This window comes from Ciconia boyciana, chromosome 6 (assembly GCF_034638445.1).
Source record: "Ciconia boyciana chromosome 6, ASM3463844v1, whole genome shotgun sequence".
NCBI lineage: Eukaryota > Metazoa > Chordata > Aves > Ciconiiformes > Ciconiidae > Ciconia > Ciconia boyciana.
Genome location: NC_132939.1, coordinates 20,918,714 through 20,938,646, shown reverse-complemented (window position 1 = coordinate 20,938,646; position 19,933 = coordinate 20,918,714). Strand labels below are relative to the sequence as shown.

The following is a 19,933-nucleotide window of genomic DNA, read 5'->3' as shown; positions in this document are numbered from 1 at the left end:
GTTTAAAAATTTTGCCTTGAGGGACCTGTGCTTACTGACAGTTTTTTAAACTGTGTAACTGGTGTTCTTCATTGGGCACCCCATGTTCAATAACAGCGGGGTGGGTGTGCTTTTTCTAGTTTTAGTTCCTGGTTTTCCTGCTGGTTGTTGCGTGGATGCATTGCTGATGTGTTGCAGAGGTGTTCACTGTGTTATTTCCTTTCTTGAAGGTCAGTAGGTCTTGGTACCTTTTCTTATGGCTGTGCACAAAAAAAAGGGCATAAAAGTGCAGGAGTGTTTTGTTTGTTTGTTTGTTTTTCCAGCCATGCCCATAAACAGCAGGGAAAGCTGTAGTTAAAGATGGGAATGGTGTGAAAGACTGATGCTGGAAGGGAACTTACCAGTAAGGGTGACTCTTCCTAAGAAAAGAAGCATGTTAAGAAAGGAGGATGTGCAGTGTTGGATAGTGTTTGATTCACAGCTGGAAACAGAGCCAGTGGCTTCAGGGAATTGCAGGCTGGGAATTGCATAGAGCTTGGCTGGTGCTTTGAATACAGAGGTACAAAACACCCAGCTGCTCCTCTGGGTAAGATGCCGCACTTCAAAAGTGCCTTTGCAAAGCTTATGCGTTGCTTTGTTTGTATTACAAACTCCCTGAAGAGTGCAGTGTCAGCTCCTGGGGAAGCTTTGGTGGACAGTTTTGGTCCTGGAATTTAGGATGGCTAAGTTTAGGGCAGGGCTAGGATGGGGGAAAGATAAGCGCTTCCTTACCTACCCCAGGATTAATTTTTTGTGCCTTATCTGTTAGGGTCTTAGGCGCTTCCATTATTTAAATCATTGCATGGGCAGTTCTGATAGTGGTATTTAAGAGTTAATCTTTTTATAACTTAAACAGGGGAAAGTTGGATCTAAATTTAGATTTAGAGGACTTTTTTTAAAGCTCCCTGTGCATTCTAGACTGGCACTGTGCAGCTCTAGGCTGTAGGAGTCTCTCATTAATCTGAATACTCTTCCTGCCTAGTTCTTACTTTTACATTTGGAATGTGGTGGTGGCAGATACTGGTCACACCATATCCAGATGTTTTCCAACTGGGTACAACCATGATTTTTACAAGTCTTACTTTATTTTCTTTCAATGTAGCATATGAAATTGGAAAGCAAACCAAATGCTTTCTGATGTGTGATGTTGTTTTTTTCCAGAGGGAACTGAATTGTTTGGTTCATTCGGGAAGAAAAGAAAAGAAAAAAACCCAACAAAACCCCCCCCACCAACAAATAAAGCAGATGTGCCAACGAGAACTGAAAGCTCATGTGTTTGGATATTTAGTAGACTTAAATTTAGTTATAAGTGCTCTTTGGAACATGACTGCTCAATAATTGCCCATGAAATTAGATCAGTATTCAAAACCACCCTGTGAGAAAATCCAGCTGACTTGTTTTCTTTGCCTGTGTATAATCCTGAGTGTTACCCAAGCAGATTAAAATAAATGCCTTGTCTAGTAGCTCTTCTGTTTCTAAAAGCTAGAAACTACTGTAAGAAGTTGGCAATGGAGGAAATCAGTTGGTGCTAGAAAGGAAGGTGCATATGACTGGAATAGTCACTTGCTGTTTTAGGTGGCTCCGGTGGCTTCGTGTCAGAATGAGATGGAGCTTGAGTGTGTTTTGCAGACCGTGGCTCCTCTGATGGTTAGAAACCTGCACTTGCCTTCTAGCTGGAACATACTCAAAGTACATTAAAATACTGATTTGTGGTAATGCATAAGAATCTTAGTTCAAAAAAAACTAAATGTTTACTGAAGTGCTTGTTTGATAAACACTTGTTCTGGAGGAAACAATCTTCTCTGTTCTTAAAGTCAACAGAAAACCCTGTTGCTAATACGGCTTGAAGAAAGTATTTGTAATTGCCATTTGATTGTACAATTAAAATGACTTAAGGCAGCTCTATGTAAAAATGTAATCTGTCTTAATAGCAAAGCCTGGGCTTACGATTTATACTGCAGCAGAGCCCGTGCTGTGGTAGGCATGCAGTGCTCGGTGCAAACCCAACTTGGCCCTGGCGAGGCTGTGCCTTTGTGACAGGAACCTGAGGCTGGGGAAAAGCACTAGTGCATATAAAGTGATTGAACACCTGCCACACACTCACCGCTTTTGCGGTTTAATGTTTTATTAAAATAAAGGTTCTTGTAATTGAGAATTTGAAAACAGGAGGATGTTAAGGAGGAGTACGGTGTCTGCCTTTAGCAGACCTAGTGTGCAACCTGTAATTCAAATACTGGATGTGCTGTGTGCAGACTGCAAATGTGTGAACGATGCACCTGCCCAGGGAATTGAAATGGGTTTTGCTGTAAGTGGTGATGCCTTGCGTTAGTAGTATTGAGTCCAAAGACAAGGGATCTCTGGCCAGGTTACCCTGCATCTGCGTTTGTGAGCTGCCTGCTGGGGATGCATCCTAAATTACTCTGAATAGAGTCTTCAAAGTAGGATGCAGAAGAGAGGATTGGCGGATGTGAGAGCCTCTGCTGCTGAAGGGCTGTGTGCAGAGTACTGCACACCATGGGATTTTCCAAGTGAGCAAGCAGCGAGGGGTTGGGTACAGCAGTGAGGGCAGGTCCTTGGCACCCCCAAAACTGAAAGCAGCTGTAGTTGCCTCAGTCAAATGGCTTTCAGGGATAACTGGTTGCTCTTTAGCAGTCTGGGCTTTTATGTTGCAGAAGTGCATAGTTAAGGTTTGTCTTAGAGGGATGACTACAATCTCCTTCTTAACCAAACTTCTTGGTTTACTTAATAGTAACAAAAATGCTTCCTATCTATTTTGTATCTGCCGGTTCCGGCTGGGGGGGCAGCGGTGTTAAAAAAAAAAAATTCTGATGTGGTAAGTGCTGGACCCAAAGCTGGGCTTTTGTACAGGTGGGTGAGCTCTCTGAAGTGTATGGTGAATGTGTTTGTGTTTCACAGTGGTAATTTGTTTAAAGTGTCTCCCATAAGGAAAAAAAACCTTGGAAATGCTGTTTATTGTTCTTAAAAAATAGGAGAACAAGCTCTCATATTAGGTGTATAGTCAACTTTGGTTTCCTTCTTTTTTCCTTAAGAGCAGCTGCCCAGTTTGGAAAAGGTTGTTTGTAAAGTAAGATTTGCGGTATGCTTAAAATCTCAAATTCACTTCATCTCGCTTGGTTTCTCCTTGTCTATTCCCAACTATCCACAACACAAACTTTTTTTTACTGACAAGATTTGAAGACTTGATTGTTTGCTGCGATACCAGATTTTCCTTAACTCTGAGTTTTGCCTCTGAGCAAAGTACAGGCTTGCATTTGCAGCATAAATATGTCAATTTAGATTGTCAAGTCACAAGTGCTGATTTGTTTGCCTCTGTGCTTAAAGGATATCTTTCCGTGGGGTAGCAGGGTGAAAATAGCATGGGTGGTAGTTTTATTCTACAGCAGTGAAGAAATGCTGTTTGGAAATGTAGTTAAGTATACGTTGGTCAGAACTGTGGTTTGTGGGAATCACTTTTAAAAATTAAAAGATCGTTTCCTCACTGCGCTTGTTGCTGTGCTTTCAGGATAACTAGGGAGCAGGGGAATGAAGGTCATTGTGGTAGCGATCTGGAGGCTTATCCACAGTTTTACCCCCGCGGTGGCTTTGGTTGGCCTCCGTCGTCCTCAGTGGCTCGGGAGTGCCATAGCTGGCTGGATGTGGCAGTGATGGGTCAGCAGGAACCCACTGTATTCCCACAATCTGCCAATGGGGAAGTGATACAGGCAGAGGTTCTGCATGAAGTCTAAATACACTATGTAAATTCCTGCTACCTACATAACAAATATGCCTGCTGCTGCCCTGCTACGGGACTGGTGCTGCCAGTCTCTGCCCTTATGTATCCTGTCTGTAACGTCACCACAAATTTTGCATTGCTGTAGCTAACGTAGCTTTTGGGAGCATATTATATAACTGAGTTGCAGTTTGAATAATTCATACATACGTACTGCTGAAACTTGAGAAATTCCTAGTGTTTCTTCGACTTTTTTTTTCAGTTACATCATGGAGTGACTGGCTTTTGATGAGTCTGCATGTTTTCAGCCAACATAAATTTTTAACACACATTCCTGGTAACAGCCACAAATTTAGCTAAAAGTTTAAACCTCTATTTAGGCAAGATTCTTACTGAAGTTAGGAGAAATCTTTACCAAGAACTTGGTTGTGTTGAAGCTCGATCTTTTTTCTTTTCAGCTTTTTTTTTTTCCCCCTGACCACTGAAGACTCCATTTGCAGTTTAGTCTGGTTTAGCAAAGCCTACTTTTTTAAGGCTCTTAAGTGCAGAGCTGTGCTATGTGCCTCAAAAAGGCAGTGTGCAAGTAAAGATACACATCAAGAGTACTTGAATAAAACAAAGTTTTGTTCCAAAAATTCTCTGATATGCAAGATACGTCATGCAGAGCAGGGAGAGTGAGAGAAGAGCACCCAATTGAAACTTCTTTGCCACACTTGTAGAAGAATCCAATTTTTTTTTTTTATTGAGATATAACATCTAGCTTTATAAGTATCAATTAATTATATTTTTCCATGACTTGCTTGTAGAAGCTTGCAGGGATCTGTCTTTCTTAATGCTTTGTAGCATTATATATTAAAAGCTCTGGTTTGATTGTCATTATGAATTTGGATCATGAGACATCTCTCAGTATCTGTCAGTTTTATTGCCAGTCTGTGCTCATGCACAGCAATTAATGTGATTGCATTAATATGCACCAAATCAAGTCTCCTCCTTTCTGTGGAATAATGGTTGTGAGGTCTGAGACTTCTCTATTTCGTGACAGAGCTATGAAAAGGCCTTTTTTTAAACAGACCTAAAATATGTAATCTTTCTTCTTGTTTCTTTTCAGTTGAGCAAGATAGAGTATTTTGATTTGAAACACCTACTGTCATCCTGTTAGGCATTGTTCAAAGGGCCTCTGGTCCCCTTCAGTTCTGTGTTTTATTGCTAGTCCACAGGATGGTTTTCTATTCCTATTTTCAGTTGGGAATTCTGGTTATACCTTTTTCTGTCATCCAGGAGCCCAAGATAAAGCTGAATCTTTCACCTAAACTGAGTTTCACAAGCAGCTGGTTTCATCTAGCTCAGTAGGGATGTGAAACTTCATTTAATGATAACTGCTTACCTGTAGCCACCTCTGACTTGAAACTGGGAAAACCAATCAATGATGCGAGGAGCCTTTGCTGTAGAGCGATATCCCTTCTACTGTTCACGTCTCTGCAGATGTGTTGGATGCTCTTTGCTGGGCTGACGTCTGCTCTGCTTGCATAGGTGGTGCACTGCCTCACAGAAGTCTGCCTTCTTTCAGGGAGCGGATTCCCAATGTCCTGCCATGGATGATGACAGCCAGGATGAACTGATAAACAAGAATGCTGCACTAGGCAAGGGCAAAAGACAGAGTCTCGCGCTCCTCAGTGAAACAGGTAAATGCAGCCTCTCTGCATGTGGACATTTATAGTTCTAGGTTGGAGCACCTATTGGTTTAACCTCCAAAGAGAAATATGGATATATTTGTGACCATTTATTTCTTTTTCCCTGATAATTTTTTCTGTTTGCTTCCTAAATTCTGTATCTCAAACTGCTGGCATGCTTCCTTTGAGTTTCACAGCAACAGGCAGCTTCGATACCACTGAGGAAATCTGGGTTTTCACTTCATATATAACATCCTGAGCAGGAGTTCTGGTGTGTCCCTCGCTGTTCTGCCTGCCTGCATCAATAGATATTTCCTCTCTTCTTCTCTTTTCTTTTTAAGAAAGCAATGGTGGAAATAGCTGTGATTCAGAAGATGATACCGGAAGTGAGGAGGAAGAAGATGACACTGAGGAAGAGGGAGGTGAGGAGGACAAAGAAGAAAGTGAAGATGAAGAATTAGAAGGTAGGTCTGTTAATGTGCGTTAACAGGCATTTTTTTTATAATTGGAGGAAGAGTGGCATGAAAGCTTTTCCTCCAGAAATTAACCATGAAATGTAAATCCATAGTTGCTGCTGTGTCAGGCCGATGGCCAAATCGTACAGTAATAAAAAAACAATATTCCCCAATTTCTAAGTTTTTAAAGCATTTGTATGTTTGAAGACTATCCACTAGCCAAAGTGGTGTAGTTATAGTCAGTAGGAGTGAACTCTGCCTCAGCATGAGTAGAAAAAAGTCAAAATTGCCACAATGGCTCATGCTATTTTTTCACTTATGAAAAGCATGCTTGTTTGTTTGCTTTGGCATGGGGCTCTAAAGTGAATGTTGTGATGGGGAGTTTTGGAAATAAATTACTATTGCTCTTAAGCCTGGGGAGGAGGGAAGAAGACTTGACTAATTTTTATTTGAAAAAGGAGTGTGGATGTTACTTGGATTTGTTAATTTTACTGAAAATGTACTCTATGATGCATGTGCTTCTGAAACTGCTGCACTCAAATTATTATTTGGATAGACAAAAATAGAGTTTTTATCACATCTTAAAGCTTGTTGGGAAGGCAAGAGCACAGTTTTATGAGTTACTAGTTAGACCGATTTGAACACAGGGTAAAAAGTTGACGCTAGGTGCCAAAAAGCTTTATTAATCCAGCATTTAGAGTATTCTCTGCTATGTCCATACAGGAGAATTCAATAGAAAAGACAAAAGGCAAGGGCCCCATTTTCATTATTAAAAAAAAAAAATCCACAAAACAACAGCAGCTGCCACCCCCCCAACCAACCAAACCAACAAACCAACCCCCACCAAAATAGGTGAGAGTGGTTTTTAGGTGACTTTTCGCTGCTTCTTGAAAATGCCAACTTAATTCACAGGTTTTAGGGAAAGAGTAACACACGTCTCTGTATTTTGTACTAAAAATAAAAACACCTTTCAACAGTGTGTGCTGAGTGTTTAAAATTAATTTTACTCAAAACTGAGCTTCTTTAAGCAGTCTCCAGCTAGGCACCCAGATCCCTTGACTCTCAAATTCATGATTTACTGGTGAAATCTTTAATCTGCTCTTCTGCAGGTTAGTGTATTGCTGCTTCTTGTCCTCTGGAGTGTCTGTTGGGGAAAAAAAAAAAAGTTGGATACATGATAACTTTATTATAACTTTATTTTCTAACTTTAGTGTTCAGTGGTAGCCTGACATATCCTACTCTCTTGTTGTTTTGATAATCTGTTGTTTTTCTGCTGTCTGTCCTTTTAATTTCTTGCAAGACTAGTCACGTTATCAGGCTTTCTTTTTCACCAGAATAATCCATTGCTTTTTAGTGAAGGGATTTAGGAAAAAAGAAAACAGCAAAAATTATTGCCTCCAACTGGGGAGGCTGTGCTTCGCCCTTGCAGCCCCATAAAATATGCTTACTTGGAATTTCCTGTGAACTGGTACCCCATCCTCTGCCCACCCCCTCTGCCATCACTGCTGAAGTCCTGCAGCACACAAGAGTTGTTTTTCGTCTCTCACTTTTTAAGATTGTGAAGATGAGGAAGAAGAGCAAGAGGAGGAAGAAGCTGAGGCTGCTGTGGGGGGAATGACTGATTCTCTGAAATTAGAGCCACACATAAACAGAGCGAGCGTTTCCTCTGATGAGGATGGTGAAAACTGCCCCATTTGCCTCAACACATTTAGGGATCAGGCTGTTGGGACTCCTGAGAACTGTTCCCATTACTTCTGTTTGGACTGCATCATGGAGTGGTCGAAGGTGAGCTGTTTTGTCCCTGATGTCCTGTGGCCTTCTGGTGTGCTCTGCTCTCTCCCCTCTGATCATGCTGTTCTGCTATAATAAGTATAAAACACTGTAATCTAAATATTTTCTTTCTTGAGCTTTTTTACTCAGACTTGGGTTACTGCTCTATTTGGCAGGATTCATGTTTGTGAAGTGTGGATCTGTTTTTCTTGTACCCATCCTGATTTGTTCTGTTCTCTGAAAGCTGTAATGTCATAAGTAAGTGTGTTTCTAGGCATTTAACATTCTTTTTTTCAATCAAGACACCAGTAATACTGGTTTTCTCTCTGTGTGTATGTATATATTTCTCTGTATATCTATGTTTATCTCTTGTTGAATTCTGTGTTGTGGCTGTTGGATGGGGGTCTGTTGAGACAGTGAACATTTAAACATAGAAAAGATATAAAAGAATACTGACTAAATCAGCAGTTTGCTCTGAATTCAGTTTTCAGTCAGAGTTCCTTGCCACCTAACTGTGTAGTTCCCATAATCATAATCCAGGGTGAGAATTACAACAAAACTTACTGTGTGTGCAGCAGTACCAGTGGTAATTAAATTAAAAAAAAAAAATCAGTCTTACTGAATATATTTGTAAGCAATTTCCAGTTGCTCATTTGTCCAAAAGAAAGAAAATACCCTAAAACGTGAGCACTATTTCAAGGCAATGTTTGAAAGAACTTTGATGTTGCCTTGGGAATTGAATAATAATTAAATGACTTTGGTATAATAAATGCTTTTCTAAAAATGCATGTTTCCTCTGATACAATAGGTTGTTTGTAAACCAGATAAGTCAGATTTAAGTACTTAAAATGTCAAGACCAGTAGCTGTTAAAATGATTACTACATTAATTTAATGCTTATTACATTAATAATTGAAGATTTCCTTCTTAAAAATTGAATAGAGAGATGTGCTTATTAACTGTATGGGGAAACATTTTTGTTTTTCTTTCTAGAATGCAAACTCCTGTCCAGTGGATCGAATCCTCTTTAAGTACATTAGCATTCGGGCACATTTTGGTGGTAAAATCTTAAAAAAGGTAAGCTTTCTACTGTAGCAGACAACAAGGCCAATTGCCACAAAATAGCCATGCAAAGGTTTACGCTTCTATCATGTTTATCTGATATTTGGTATTTGGATGAATTATTTCTTTCCTATTTTGAGATTACCTTTTAAGGAAGTTACAATTTTTCTTCCTCCTTTACCATGTTTCCTGCAGTATTGTGTGTGGATTGAAGTGTGGCATCATTTCTGATAGCAAAAGGGTGGTTTTCATAACTGCCTCTTTTGCATAATGGACATTTGACTCTAAGCTGTTCTGCATTGATAAGCCTGTCCACATGGGGAAAATGTCCTGCATACTGCAAGTGCTGATATAATATGAATAGGAATAACCTGGGTTATACATAATCTCTTCCTTATGTCTTGCTACCAGCTATACTGTGTAGCAGTTGGGTTTGTAAGGGGAGAGAGACATAAGGCAATAGTAAAGCTATTAAAGGCATAGGTTGACTGTGCTAGTAGCCTCTCACAAAAGAATATTGGAGAGCTGTCATTGCTCTTTATTAATATCAGAAACATGTTGGTTTTCAGGGGACATTTAGGAGTTTGATGCTCTGTTTTCATAAACTGATGGTTTATTATTAAGTGTTTGCATTTTAACAGAAGTGCAAATTAACTTTTAAATCATATGTTTAGAGGTAAAAAAATCTAAGTTTGCTGTCTTGTTTTGGGTTTTTTTTTGTTTATTTGACTACTTTGGATCTTATTTGGGAATTTTGGTTTCGCCTGTTCTTAAAATGCAGTTTTCTATAGTTGTTGGTGTCTGACAGTAGACAAGTTCAGTAGATGTTTTCAAGCATTTGATCATGTCCTAGATGTGTTGAATGACCTAAATGAAGGTTCTGGTATGTAACAGCCATTTTGGTTCATTCACTTTTAGATTTTCCTGCAGGTACTGTTAATGTGACAATGGATTTTAAAAAGTGCCATATTCTGCATAAAATGTGAATCCCTCTTTTATTTTAGATTCCTGTTGAGAACACGAAAACTCAGGGTAATGATGGAGAGGATGATCCAACCTTCTGTGAGGTGTGTGGCAGAAGCGACCATGAGGATCGCCTGCTGCTGTGTGATGGCTGTGATGCAGGGTAAGAAAGGTTGAAATGAATGTAGCACCTGCATGATTGTAGATGGCACTGCAGGGCTGGCCAGTATTTGGTCCACAGGCACTATCTGGTCTGTAGGCTGCCCCTTGCTGCTCTCTTCAGGCTTATCATGTGGCCAGACTTCTATCCATGTGCTTATAGTGCGGACATCCCCATGATGTGATGAATCCTTTTCTGGTCATGTAGCAGTGTATGTATGGAGAGTCCTGCACATGTCAGTGCTGCAGACCACCAAAACAGGTGACCATACCTTCAAGTGATGAAGATGTTTGTGCTCATCCATGCAACATCTGGGTGCATGGAGGGTAAAAAACATATATCCTGTATGTCTCCTTGAGAGGGTGCGTGACTTGTCCCAAATGACTGGGCATTAGTGCTGTGCGGGAGAAGTGCTTAAGATTCAGTTTCGTGAAATTTTGAGGTCTTTATAGCCACAGCTATTAAATGATTCCCTTAATCTTGGTTATTTCTGTCTCTGCCTAACGTTTTTTTTCCCCTCCTTGATTAATAAAATAAGTGCTTAAGTAGAGGCGTCAAGATACTTGAACACAACTTGGGGCCTACAGTCTTTTGTAGAATTTAAAGCTCTTACACTGTTTAATCAGTCTTGCAGCATTGTCAGTTTGTCAAAAGTTACCCATTGAACAAAGAGAGATACTTTCTTGCAATTAATATGTGAAATAATATCTCAAAAATGACTTCTAGCAAGCTAACTAGACATCTGGTAAGTCTAGTTTTGTCTCTGTTCTGTAGTGTCCATATACACTGATTCACCTTCTGGAGAAGAGACAAAATCAAGAGTGCTAAATATTAAGCATGTCATCAGAACACTGCGTTTAAAATACTTAACCAAAACCAGTGTTTCATAGGTCTTATCTGAAGTCATGTCTTTCAGTTCTTCCTGAACTTTTATAAGCCTTATCTGAACTAAGGGTATTGCTTCAGATTTTCCTTTGTGGTATCTCAGTAGTTCCTCTGATGTCCCGTCCACCCCCAAGTCTAATACAGTTTTTGATTTTTATCTTATTTTCCTAAAATAAGTTCTTTATAAATGTTTGACTTCTAAAGTTAGCATGTCAGGAAGCTCTTCCTGAAGAAAGAACTTGCAGTCTCCACTAGCTCTCCATGGCTGAGATTAACTCTAGAAAAATGTAGAATAGCTTGCTTCAAATCCTAGTTTTATTCCTCTACATTCTCTCTCTGATCTGACACTGGAGTGCAAATTTCATCAGTTATTTTTGCCAGCAATTCTAAAGCCAATGGAATCATCCTGTCTTTCCATTGCTTTTAGCTAGATGTGACTTTCCACAATGTTTAAACTGTGTGGTATAATGCTACTGTCTTATGAATTTAAGTTATGGTTTAAGTAATCAAATCTTTTTTCATTGAAACCATTTTCAGGTAAGACTTGTTGGAATGTGACAACCTAACTTTCTGAACTGTGTAACAATAGCATTAAGATTGGTATAAATACAAAAGTGCGTGTGTCTAGACACTTGAACAAACAGTAGAAAAAGTGTTAATTGCATCACTGGTGTTGACACATTAGTGTGTGACTTCATTCAGGTTACCAACTAGCAAGAAGAGACTAACTCTGATATAGAGATAGGTGTCAAGAAGATGAAGAACAGGGCTACATCCATGACTAAAATTCCTTAATTTCATAGATCTAATTTTTCTTATTGTTTGTGAGGACTGAGACAAAATAACAAGGCAGAAGGTCCCCAAAAGCATCCATTCATTCCTTAAAGGTGCAAGAAAGAAGTCCGAAATCAGTTCTTCGCTGCCAGTCACAGAGCCCAAGACGTATTGAGGGCTTGATGGCCAGTGTCTCTTGCTCTCTGTGTTGCACACAAATAATCCTGGCTAGACCACTTGGGCACACAGAGTCTTTGTGCTTGTGGGTGGGTACAAGAGTGCAAGTATGGAATCATAGAATTGTTTAGGTTGGAAAAGACCTTTAAGATCATCAAGTCCAACTGTATAACTTAGCACTGCCAAGTCCACCACTACACCATGTCCATAAGCACCTAATCCAAATGTCTTTTGAATACCCCCAGGCATGGTGACTCAACCACTTCCCTGGGCAGCCTGTTCCAATGCCTGACAACCTTTTTGGTGAAGAAATTTTTCCTAATATCCAATCTAAACCTCCCCTTGCATAACTTGAGGCCGTTTCCTGTCATCCTATTGCTTGTTACCTGGAGAAGAGACTGACGCCCACCTTGCTACAGCCTCCTTTCAGGTGGTTGTAGAGAGTGATAATGTCTCCCCTGAGCCTCCTCTTTTCCAGACTAAACAGCCCCAGTTCCCTCAGCCACTCCTCATAAGACTTGTTCTCTAGACCCTTCACCAGCTTCATTGCCCTTCTCTGGACATGCTCCAGCACCTCAATGTCTCTCTTGTAGTGAGGGGCCCAAAACTGAACACAGTATTCGAGGTGCAGCCTCACCAGTGCTGAGTACAGGGGAACAATCACTTCCCTACTCCTGCTGGCCACGCTATTTCTGATACAAGCCAGGATGCCATTGGCCTTCTTGGCCCCCTGGGCACACTGCTGGCTCATATTCAGGCGGCTGTCAACCAACACCCCAAGGTCCTTTTCCGCCAGGCAGCTTTCCAGGCACTCTTCCCCAAGCCTGTAGCATTGCATGGGGTTGCTGTGGCCCAAGTGCAGGACCTTGCACTTGGCCTTGTTGAACCTCATACAATTGGCCCCAGCCCATCAATCCAGCCTGTCCAGGTCCCTCTGTAGAGCCTTCCTACCTTCAAGCAGATCGACACTCCCGCCCAACTTGGTGTCGTGTGCAAACTTACTGAGGATGCACTCAATCCCCTCATCCAGATCATTGATAAAGATATTAAACAGAACTGGCCCCAACACAGAGCCCTGGGGAGCACCGCTTGTGACCGTCCGCCGACTGGATTTAGCTCCATTCACCACAACTCTTAGGGCCCGGCCAGCCAGCCAGTTTTTTACCCAGTGAAGAGTACACCTGTCCAAGCCGTGAGCAGCCAGTTTCTCTAGGAGAATGCTGTGGGAAACGGTGTCTGTCAAAGGCTTTACTAAAGTCTAGGTAGGCAACATCCGCAGCCTTTCCCTCATCCACTAAGCGGGTCACCTTGTCATAGAAGGGGATCAGGTTAGTCAAGCAGGACCTGCCTTTCATAAATGCACGCTGACTGGGCCTATTCACCTGGTTGTCCTGTACATGGTGTGCGATGGCACACAAGATGATCTCCATAACCTTCCCTGGCACCAAGGTCAGACTGACAGGCGTGTAGTTCCCTGTATCCTCCTTCTGGCCCTTTTTGTAGATGGGCATCACATTTGTTAACCTCTAGTCAACTGGGACCTCCCCTGTTAGGCAGGGCTGCTGAAAAATGATTGAAAGTGACTTGGGGAGCACTTCTGCCAGCTCCCTCAGTACCCTTGGGTGGATCCCATCTGGCCCCATAGACTTGTGCGAGTCTAAGTGGTGTGGCATTTAGACACATTTAGACATACACTAACCATTTCCCCTTGGATTATGGGGACTTCATTCTGCTCCCTGTCTCCTAGCTCAGGGGGCTGGGTACCTAGAGAACAACTGGTCTTACTATTAAAGACTGAGGCAAAGAAGGCATTAAGTACCTCAGCCTTTTCCTCATCCTTTGTCACTATGTTTCTCCCCGCATCCAATAAAGGATGGAAATTCTCCTTAGTCCTCCTTTTGTTGCCAATGTATTTATAGAAACATTTTTTATTGTCTTTTACTGCAGTAGCCAGATTAAGTTCTAGCTGGGCTTTGGCCCTTCTAATTTTCTCCCTGCATAACCTCACAACATCCTTGTAGTCCTCCTGAGTTGCCTGCTGCTTCTTCCAAAGGTCATAAACTCCTTTTTTTTTTTCCTGAGTTCCAACCAAAGCTCTCTGTTCAGCCAGGCCAGTGGTCTTCCCCGCTGGCTCATCTTTCAGCACATGGTAACAGCCCGCTCCTGCGCCTTTAAGACTTCCTTCTTGAAGAATGTCCAGCTTTCCTGAACTCCTTTGCCCTTCAGCACTGCCTCCCAAGGGACTCTGTCAACCAGGCTCCTAAACAGGCCAAAGTCTGCCCTCCAGAAATCCAAGGTGGCAGTTCTGCTGGCAGTTCTGTCTCTTCATCCTGGTCAGGTGGTCTATAACAGATTCTCAACATGATATCTGCCTTTTTGGCCTTCCCCCTGATTCTTACCCATAAACACTCAACCCTGTTGTCACCATCATTAAATCTAGACAATCAAAACACTCCCTAATATACAGGGCTACCCCACCACCTCTCCTTCCTTGCCTATCCCTTCTGAAAAGTTTATAATCATCCATTGCAGCACTCCAGTTGTGTGAGTCATCCCACCATGTTTCCATGATGGCAACTATGTCATAGTTTTCCTACTGTACAATGGCTTCCAGCTCCTCCTGTTCGTTGCCCATGCTGTGTAGATGCACTTCAGTTGGGCTATTGATCCTGCCACCTTTTTTGGGGGAGAAGCTCTAGTTCCTACGTGACCGTTCTCAGGCGCTTCCATGGTTTCTAACACATCAATAACCCTTGCATCTTTGCTGCCACATGGATCTCCATTCCTTGCCTGACTGAGATGGCAGACCAAAGGACCTCGCTAGCACACCGTCCCTCAAACTTTGGCATGCTTCCCCCAGGCTTATCTCTAGTGAGCCTGGTTTTATCCCTTTCCCCCTTCAAATCTAGTTTAAAGCTCCTTCAGTGAGCCCTGCTAACTCCTGTGCAAAGATCCTTTTTCCCCCTTTGAGACAGGTGTACCCCGTCTGTCGCAAGCAGGCCTGGTGTCAGGTAAACTGACCCATGATCAAAGAAAAAACCCAAAATTCTGCCGGCAACACCAGGCTTGGAGCCAAGTATTGATCTGCTGGCTCTTCCTGTTACTTCTCTCATCCTTCCCTGCAACTGGAAGGATAGAGGAGAACACTACTTGTGCTCCTGATTCCTGAACCAGTCATCCCAAGTCTCTCTTGATTGCCCTCGGACTTCTTGTTGCATCTTCATCGCTGCCTACATGAAAAATCCATAATGGATAATAATCTGAGGGCCGTACCAGGGTAGGAAGCATTCTTTTCACATCTTTAACCTGGGCCCCAGGGAGGCAGCAGACTTCCCTAAGAAGTGGGTCAGGTTGGCATATTGGGCCTTCTGTTCCCTTCAGAAGGGAGTCTCCTATGACAATGGCTCATCTTTTTTTCTTTATGGAAGCACTTTTGGCGCAGAACATAGGCTGACTTAACCTCAGCGACACCTCCAAGCTAGATGAACCATCATTCTCATCACTGTTCGGTTCTACTTGCAGAGCCTCATACCTATTATGCAAGGGCATGTGGGAAGGTGGGGTAGTCACAGAGGAGACGTGCCTGCTGTGCTGGGCAGCAGGTAAATGAACCTGAGAGAATAAGTGTGAGTAAAATCAATTTACTCTGAGGGTTTTTTGTAAAACAAGTATCACCTTATTCTTCTGTAAGATCTGGCATTGAGTTTTGTTATGATGATTTTCTGTGTGATGACGTTCTTTTCCTATCCAGGGGACTCTAGATAGCTGTTGCAATAGGTGTCCAAAGTTTTAAGGGCTGAAAGTCTTTGCTTGTCAAGTGGGTCATAATGTGACTTCAGAACTCCCAGAGATAATTTGAAAAGTATGTAATGAAGTTCTTGCTACAGATACTTTTGTTATGACTTTAGCCTGAACCTAACAATATTACTTGTCAGAATACTACTTTGGGGAAATGATCTCATTCCTCGTAGCTGGCAGTTGGAGAACGAACTCTCCTTTCCCAGAGAAGGAAAATACTTTGCTACTCTAATTTTGAAGTAATGATTTATTGCAAACATAGTTTTTCAACTTCATCATCTTAAGTCTCTGAAAGAGTGTAAAATCTCATCTGCTAAGGTGTACCCTTTCATGCAAGAAGGACATGATATTCCATTTTGTATTGACAATTAATATATTTTAGTATAAACATAATATTGGTGTTTTTGACAGTTTAGCTGTAAATTGAGTTTATCGTAACGTGGTTGGGAACAGGTTTGAAAGATGCAATCTGAAGTTGGGGTGATGGGTGGAAGGTAGATTAACAGCTGTAGTCTCTCTATGGTTTTTGTGTATTGCTATAAAATGGGATTACAGCATCAGATGGATGTTCCTTCCCTTTCCTTGCGTCCTGATATGTTATCAGGCAGTGAATTTTGGCATGGGAAGGTGAAGCAGAGAGCTTCACTCCTTTTCCTTTACTTATTTCAGAGTTAAACACTGTACTACATCAGAAATAACAGTAGGGTTTCCCCTTTTAGAAAAAGAACAAAGTTGGTGATAGAAATGGTGCTAATTTGAAGCTGAAACTCTTACTTGAAGGCTGTGGTCTCCCCATGTTCCTTGCCTATGAAACTGGGTCTAAGCATTTGGTTTTCACGGGAAGCATCTCATTTACTTGGGAAATCTGTTTTAAAGCTTTTTAGCAGTGTAACTTGAACATGAGTTGCTTCAAAAATTCTGTGCTACTGACACATGTTGCTTTGGCTGGGTTTTAAATGCTGAAAATGGAATTGAACAAATAAATTACAGAACCCAAGTCAGGTAATGTTGAAAGGCTTTCCTGGGTAGCTTCTCTGTAAGTGGTTGGTGAGACTGTTCAGTCTAGTAGCTCAGCCTGTTGGGTAGAGAACATTGCAAAAGGCCTACCTAAGGGAGCATCATGCTCTCTTCTTTCCCTTTGAGATTTGATAAGGACAAGCATGGTTCTCAGTCTGATGGTGTTTGGAAGTCAGTGTGGTTAGTCTCCAGTCCTGCAAGCAGCTGTATGAAGTCAGTGACTGACCAATGCTCTGCAACCTAGCTTGTGCAGTTAATCCTAGCTCGTGCACGGAAATCCTTATCACCAGTTGTCTTAATCATGCTGGGTATACGTGGGATGCAATGCGTTTATTCAACGTAACAAGGCATTGCAGTTGACCTGTGTCTAGTCATGCAAAATAAAATGTTCATAAGTAGCAGTAATGTTAATATTATGTTGGTTTGCAGGAAACTGATGTTGTTTCCTGATTGTCTGTCTCTCCAGCACCTCAATACTTCTCTCCTTTGCCACCATCAGTTTTGGCTCTGCACATTTCTTGTAGCTTGGGTTCAAATGGCAAGCAATGCACCACACAGTGAGGGAAAGACACTCACTTTTCTGAGGTTTTTTTGAGCCTAAAGTGATCAAAATACCATCTAGAATTGAAGACCCTTATATAACTATCAGGTAGCATCGTTTCTCTGGAGATTGGTAGAAGCAGATGCATAGACCATAGTTTCAAGCTTAAGAAAATGTGTCTGCCTTATGTAGCGTGTGGATAGAGGCAAAATGCTCTCTTCCCTTGTGTCCTGGTTTCAGCTGGGATAGAGTTAATTTTCTTCCTAGTAGCTGGTATAGTGCTGTGTTTTGGATTTTAGTATGAGAATAATAGTGATAACACACTGATGTTTTGGTTGTTGCTAAGTGGTGTTTACACTGGTCAAGGACCTTTCAGCTTCCCATGCTCTGCCAGGTGCACAAGAAACTGGGAGGGGGCACAGCCAGGATAGTTGATCCACACTGACCAAAGGGCTATTCCATACCATATGACGTCATGCTTGGTATATAAACTGGAGGGAGTTGGCCAGGGGGTAGCTATAGCTGCTTGGGGACTGGCTGGGCGTCGGTCGGCAGTGGTGAGAGGTTGTATCACTGTTTTTTTTTTTTCTCCTGGGTTTTGTTCCTCTCTTGCTCTCTTGTTGTTTTCCTTCTCATTAGAATTATTATTGTTGTTGTTATTGTTATTTTGTTCCAATTATTAAACTGTTCTTATCTCAACCCACCGGTTTTCTTACTTTTGCTCTTCCAATTCTCTCTCCTGCCCCACCACGGGGGGGAGGGTGAGCGAGCGTCTGTGTGGTACTTAATTGCCAACTGGGGCTAAACCACAACACCTTGGTAAGGAGCACATTGTTTGATTTTTATTTTACTTGTTTTCTTTTCTCAAGTTATCACATGGAATGCCTTAATCCACCTCTGAGTGAAGTCCCTGTAGATGAATGGTTCTGTCCAGCCTGTGCCCCCATGAGTGTCAGTGCTGCTGCAGGTAAGGGTTTCGTGGTATCCAGTCAAAGTAAATATTTTCTCCTGACTTAAATGATGCAAAGCATGTGCTGTTTTGAAAAGATGTTTAACCCCTGGTTTTATCTGTTTTAAATAATTGTTTTGATAGGCATTCTCTCTTGAACCTAAAGAGTTGACTTGAACTCTTGACTGATAAGAGGATTTGTTTATTCAGATTTTCACCTCTAGTTACAACCTGTGGAGCTGCTTCTTATAAGCATTCTTTAACCTTCCTGAGGCAAGCCTAGCACCATAGTGCAACTGCATTGTATTACATTGGAAAGAATTTATTAGTATCCTGACCTCAGATTGCCAAGGTAGCAGCAATTTCTGTTACCTAGAAAATTGTCTTTCTGTGTAACAGTCTGAAGCAGTGGTGTCTGTGCTCATTTCCTTTTGAGAGGATAATGTCTGCCCTTGGAGGTGACTGGTTTAAGAAAGGGAATACTGATTTTTTTTTTTTGTCCAAAATTCTGAAATGCTTTCACCTGTAGAAAGACATGTGACCTGGGCATCTCTTCTTTCAAGATACAGATCATGTCAGTGAAGAAGAGGTTGCTACCCTCGTGGCTGATGTTATTCCTACCACCAGTAGGCTACGCCCTCACATCCGAACCCGAGCTATAGCCAGAACTCGGCAGAGCGAACGAGTTAGGGCAACAGTGAACAGAAACCGGATAACAACAGCGCAACAAATTCAGGTATTTACGATTATTTGCTAATGAACCTCTGGAAGAACCTTGTGGAAGAGTTGAAATAAGTCCCCCCCTTAAGTAGCTCAGCTGTCTGTGTTGACTGTCCATAGCACAATGGTTAGTGGTTGTGGAGTTCTTTTAAATTGAGATGTAGAACATGTGCAAACTGAGTGCAGCACATGATCAAGACTCTCTATTTTGAAATCTGCAGTAGCTCCCTCTCTTAATCTGTGTTTTTATCACCTCAGCTGTGAGCAAAATTGTATTTTTATTCCCAGTGGCAGTTAATGCACAGTTTGTGCACCACTTCTGCTTTTTTAGCGTACTTTTTTGCAGAGACAGGGCATGTTTATTTGACACTTGTGTATTTGCTTGTTTGTCCTCCTACCCCCTTTCCTATAGCAGTAGAACCTGTTGGCCACCTTCAGCCAAAGTGAAGAGAAAAATTGAATATTTTTAAGGTTTCTATGTTTGTGAAAATCAGCCTCTTGTTGAAGAGAAAAAACCCAGATGCTAGTGTCCTCAGTGATGTGGCAGTGTGAGTTCAACCACATTAACAGGTATCAAGAATCTGTGCAAGAAAGTATCCCAAACACCCAAGGTCCCTCAAATCCTTTACTCATGGAACTGTTTACTGAAGATGACTGCAGCTGAGATGTTTCTGGATGTTTCTATTGGCTGGGATAATTACAATCCTTTAGGTAACAATTAGTATGCTGCAAACTGAGAACTTTCAGACTTGGGGATCTCCTGCCTGCTTTTTGCTCTGGCTTTAGCCAAAGCACTCTACCTGTCACTTGCATAGATGTAAAAAGCCTTAAGTTGCACAGGAGCATATGGTGACTTAGTGTGGAAGCAGAGCCTGTAAATAACCTCCATGGGACTAGTGATATGTTAATTGGTTCTTCATTAATGCTGCTGTTGAATTTGGTAGAAATGTGTGAAAGCCTACAACTTTAGAAAGGAAGAGGAGGATCTGACTTGACATAAGGAAAATTGTTTTTTGCCTGGGGATGGTCAACCATGGGAATAGGTTGCTTAGACAGTTTTTGAAATCTCTGTCTTTGGTGGCTTTCAGCACCCACCTGAAGAAAGGCCTAACCAACCGGGTCTGAATTCAGTGTTGACCAGTGAACAGAAAGGTCAGACCCTTTTGAGGGACACCCCAAGACCCTGTCCAACCTGAATTACTCCATAATTCTATGAAAATAAACTTGGTTTCATCTGACAATAAC

The 19,933-nt window shown here is 41.7% G+C and overlaps 1 protein-coding gene across 5 annotated transcripts in view; it reads left to right on the top strand.

Moving 5' to 3' along the window:
• Window positions 1-19,933, top strand: part of PHRF1 (PHD and ring finger domains 1) — a 38,269-nt gene that overhangs the window by 835 nt on the left and 17,501 nt on the right. For 4 of the 5 annotated variants that reach the window (XM_072863685.1, XM_072863682.1, XM_072863683.1 and 1 more), the window contains exons 2-8: window positions 5,316-5,430; window positions 5,760-5,882; window positions 7,429-7,658; window positions 8,636-8,719; window positions 9,709-9,830; window positions 17,889-17,986; window positions 18,532-18,704. In XM_072863685.1, coding sequence (XP_072719786.1) covers window positions 5,340-5,430; window positions 5,760-5,882; window positions 7,429-7,658; window positions 8,636-8,719; window positions 9,709-9,830; window positions 17,889-17,986; window positions 18,532-18,704 — 921 coding nt within the window. In that variant the 5' untranslated portion in view covers window positions 5,316-5,339. The remainder of the gene's footprint in view (window positions 1-5,315; window positions 5,431-5,759; window positions 5,883-7,428; window positions 7,659-8,635; window positions 8,720-9,708; window positions 9,831-17,888; window positions 17,987-18,531; window positions 18,705-19,933) is intronic. The other variant, XM_072863684.1, reaches the window with a different exon arrangement.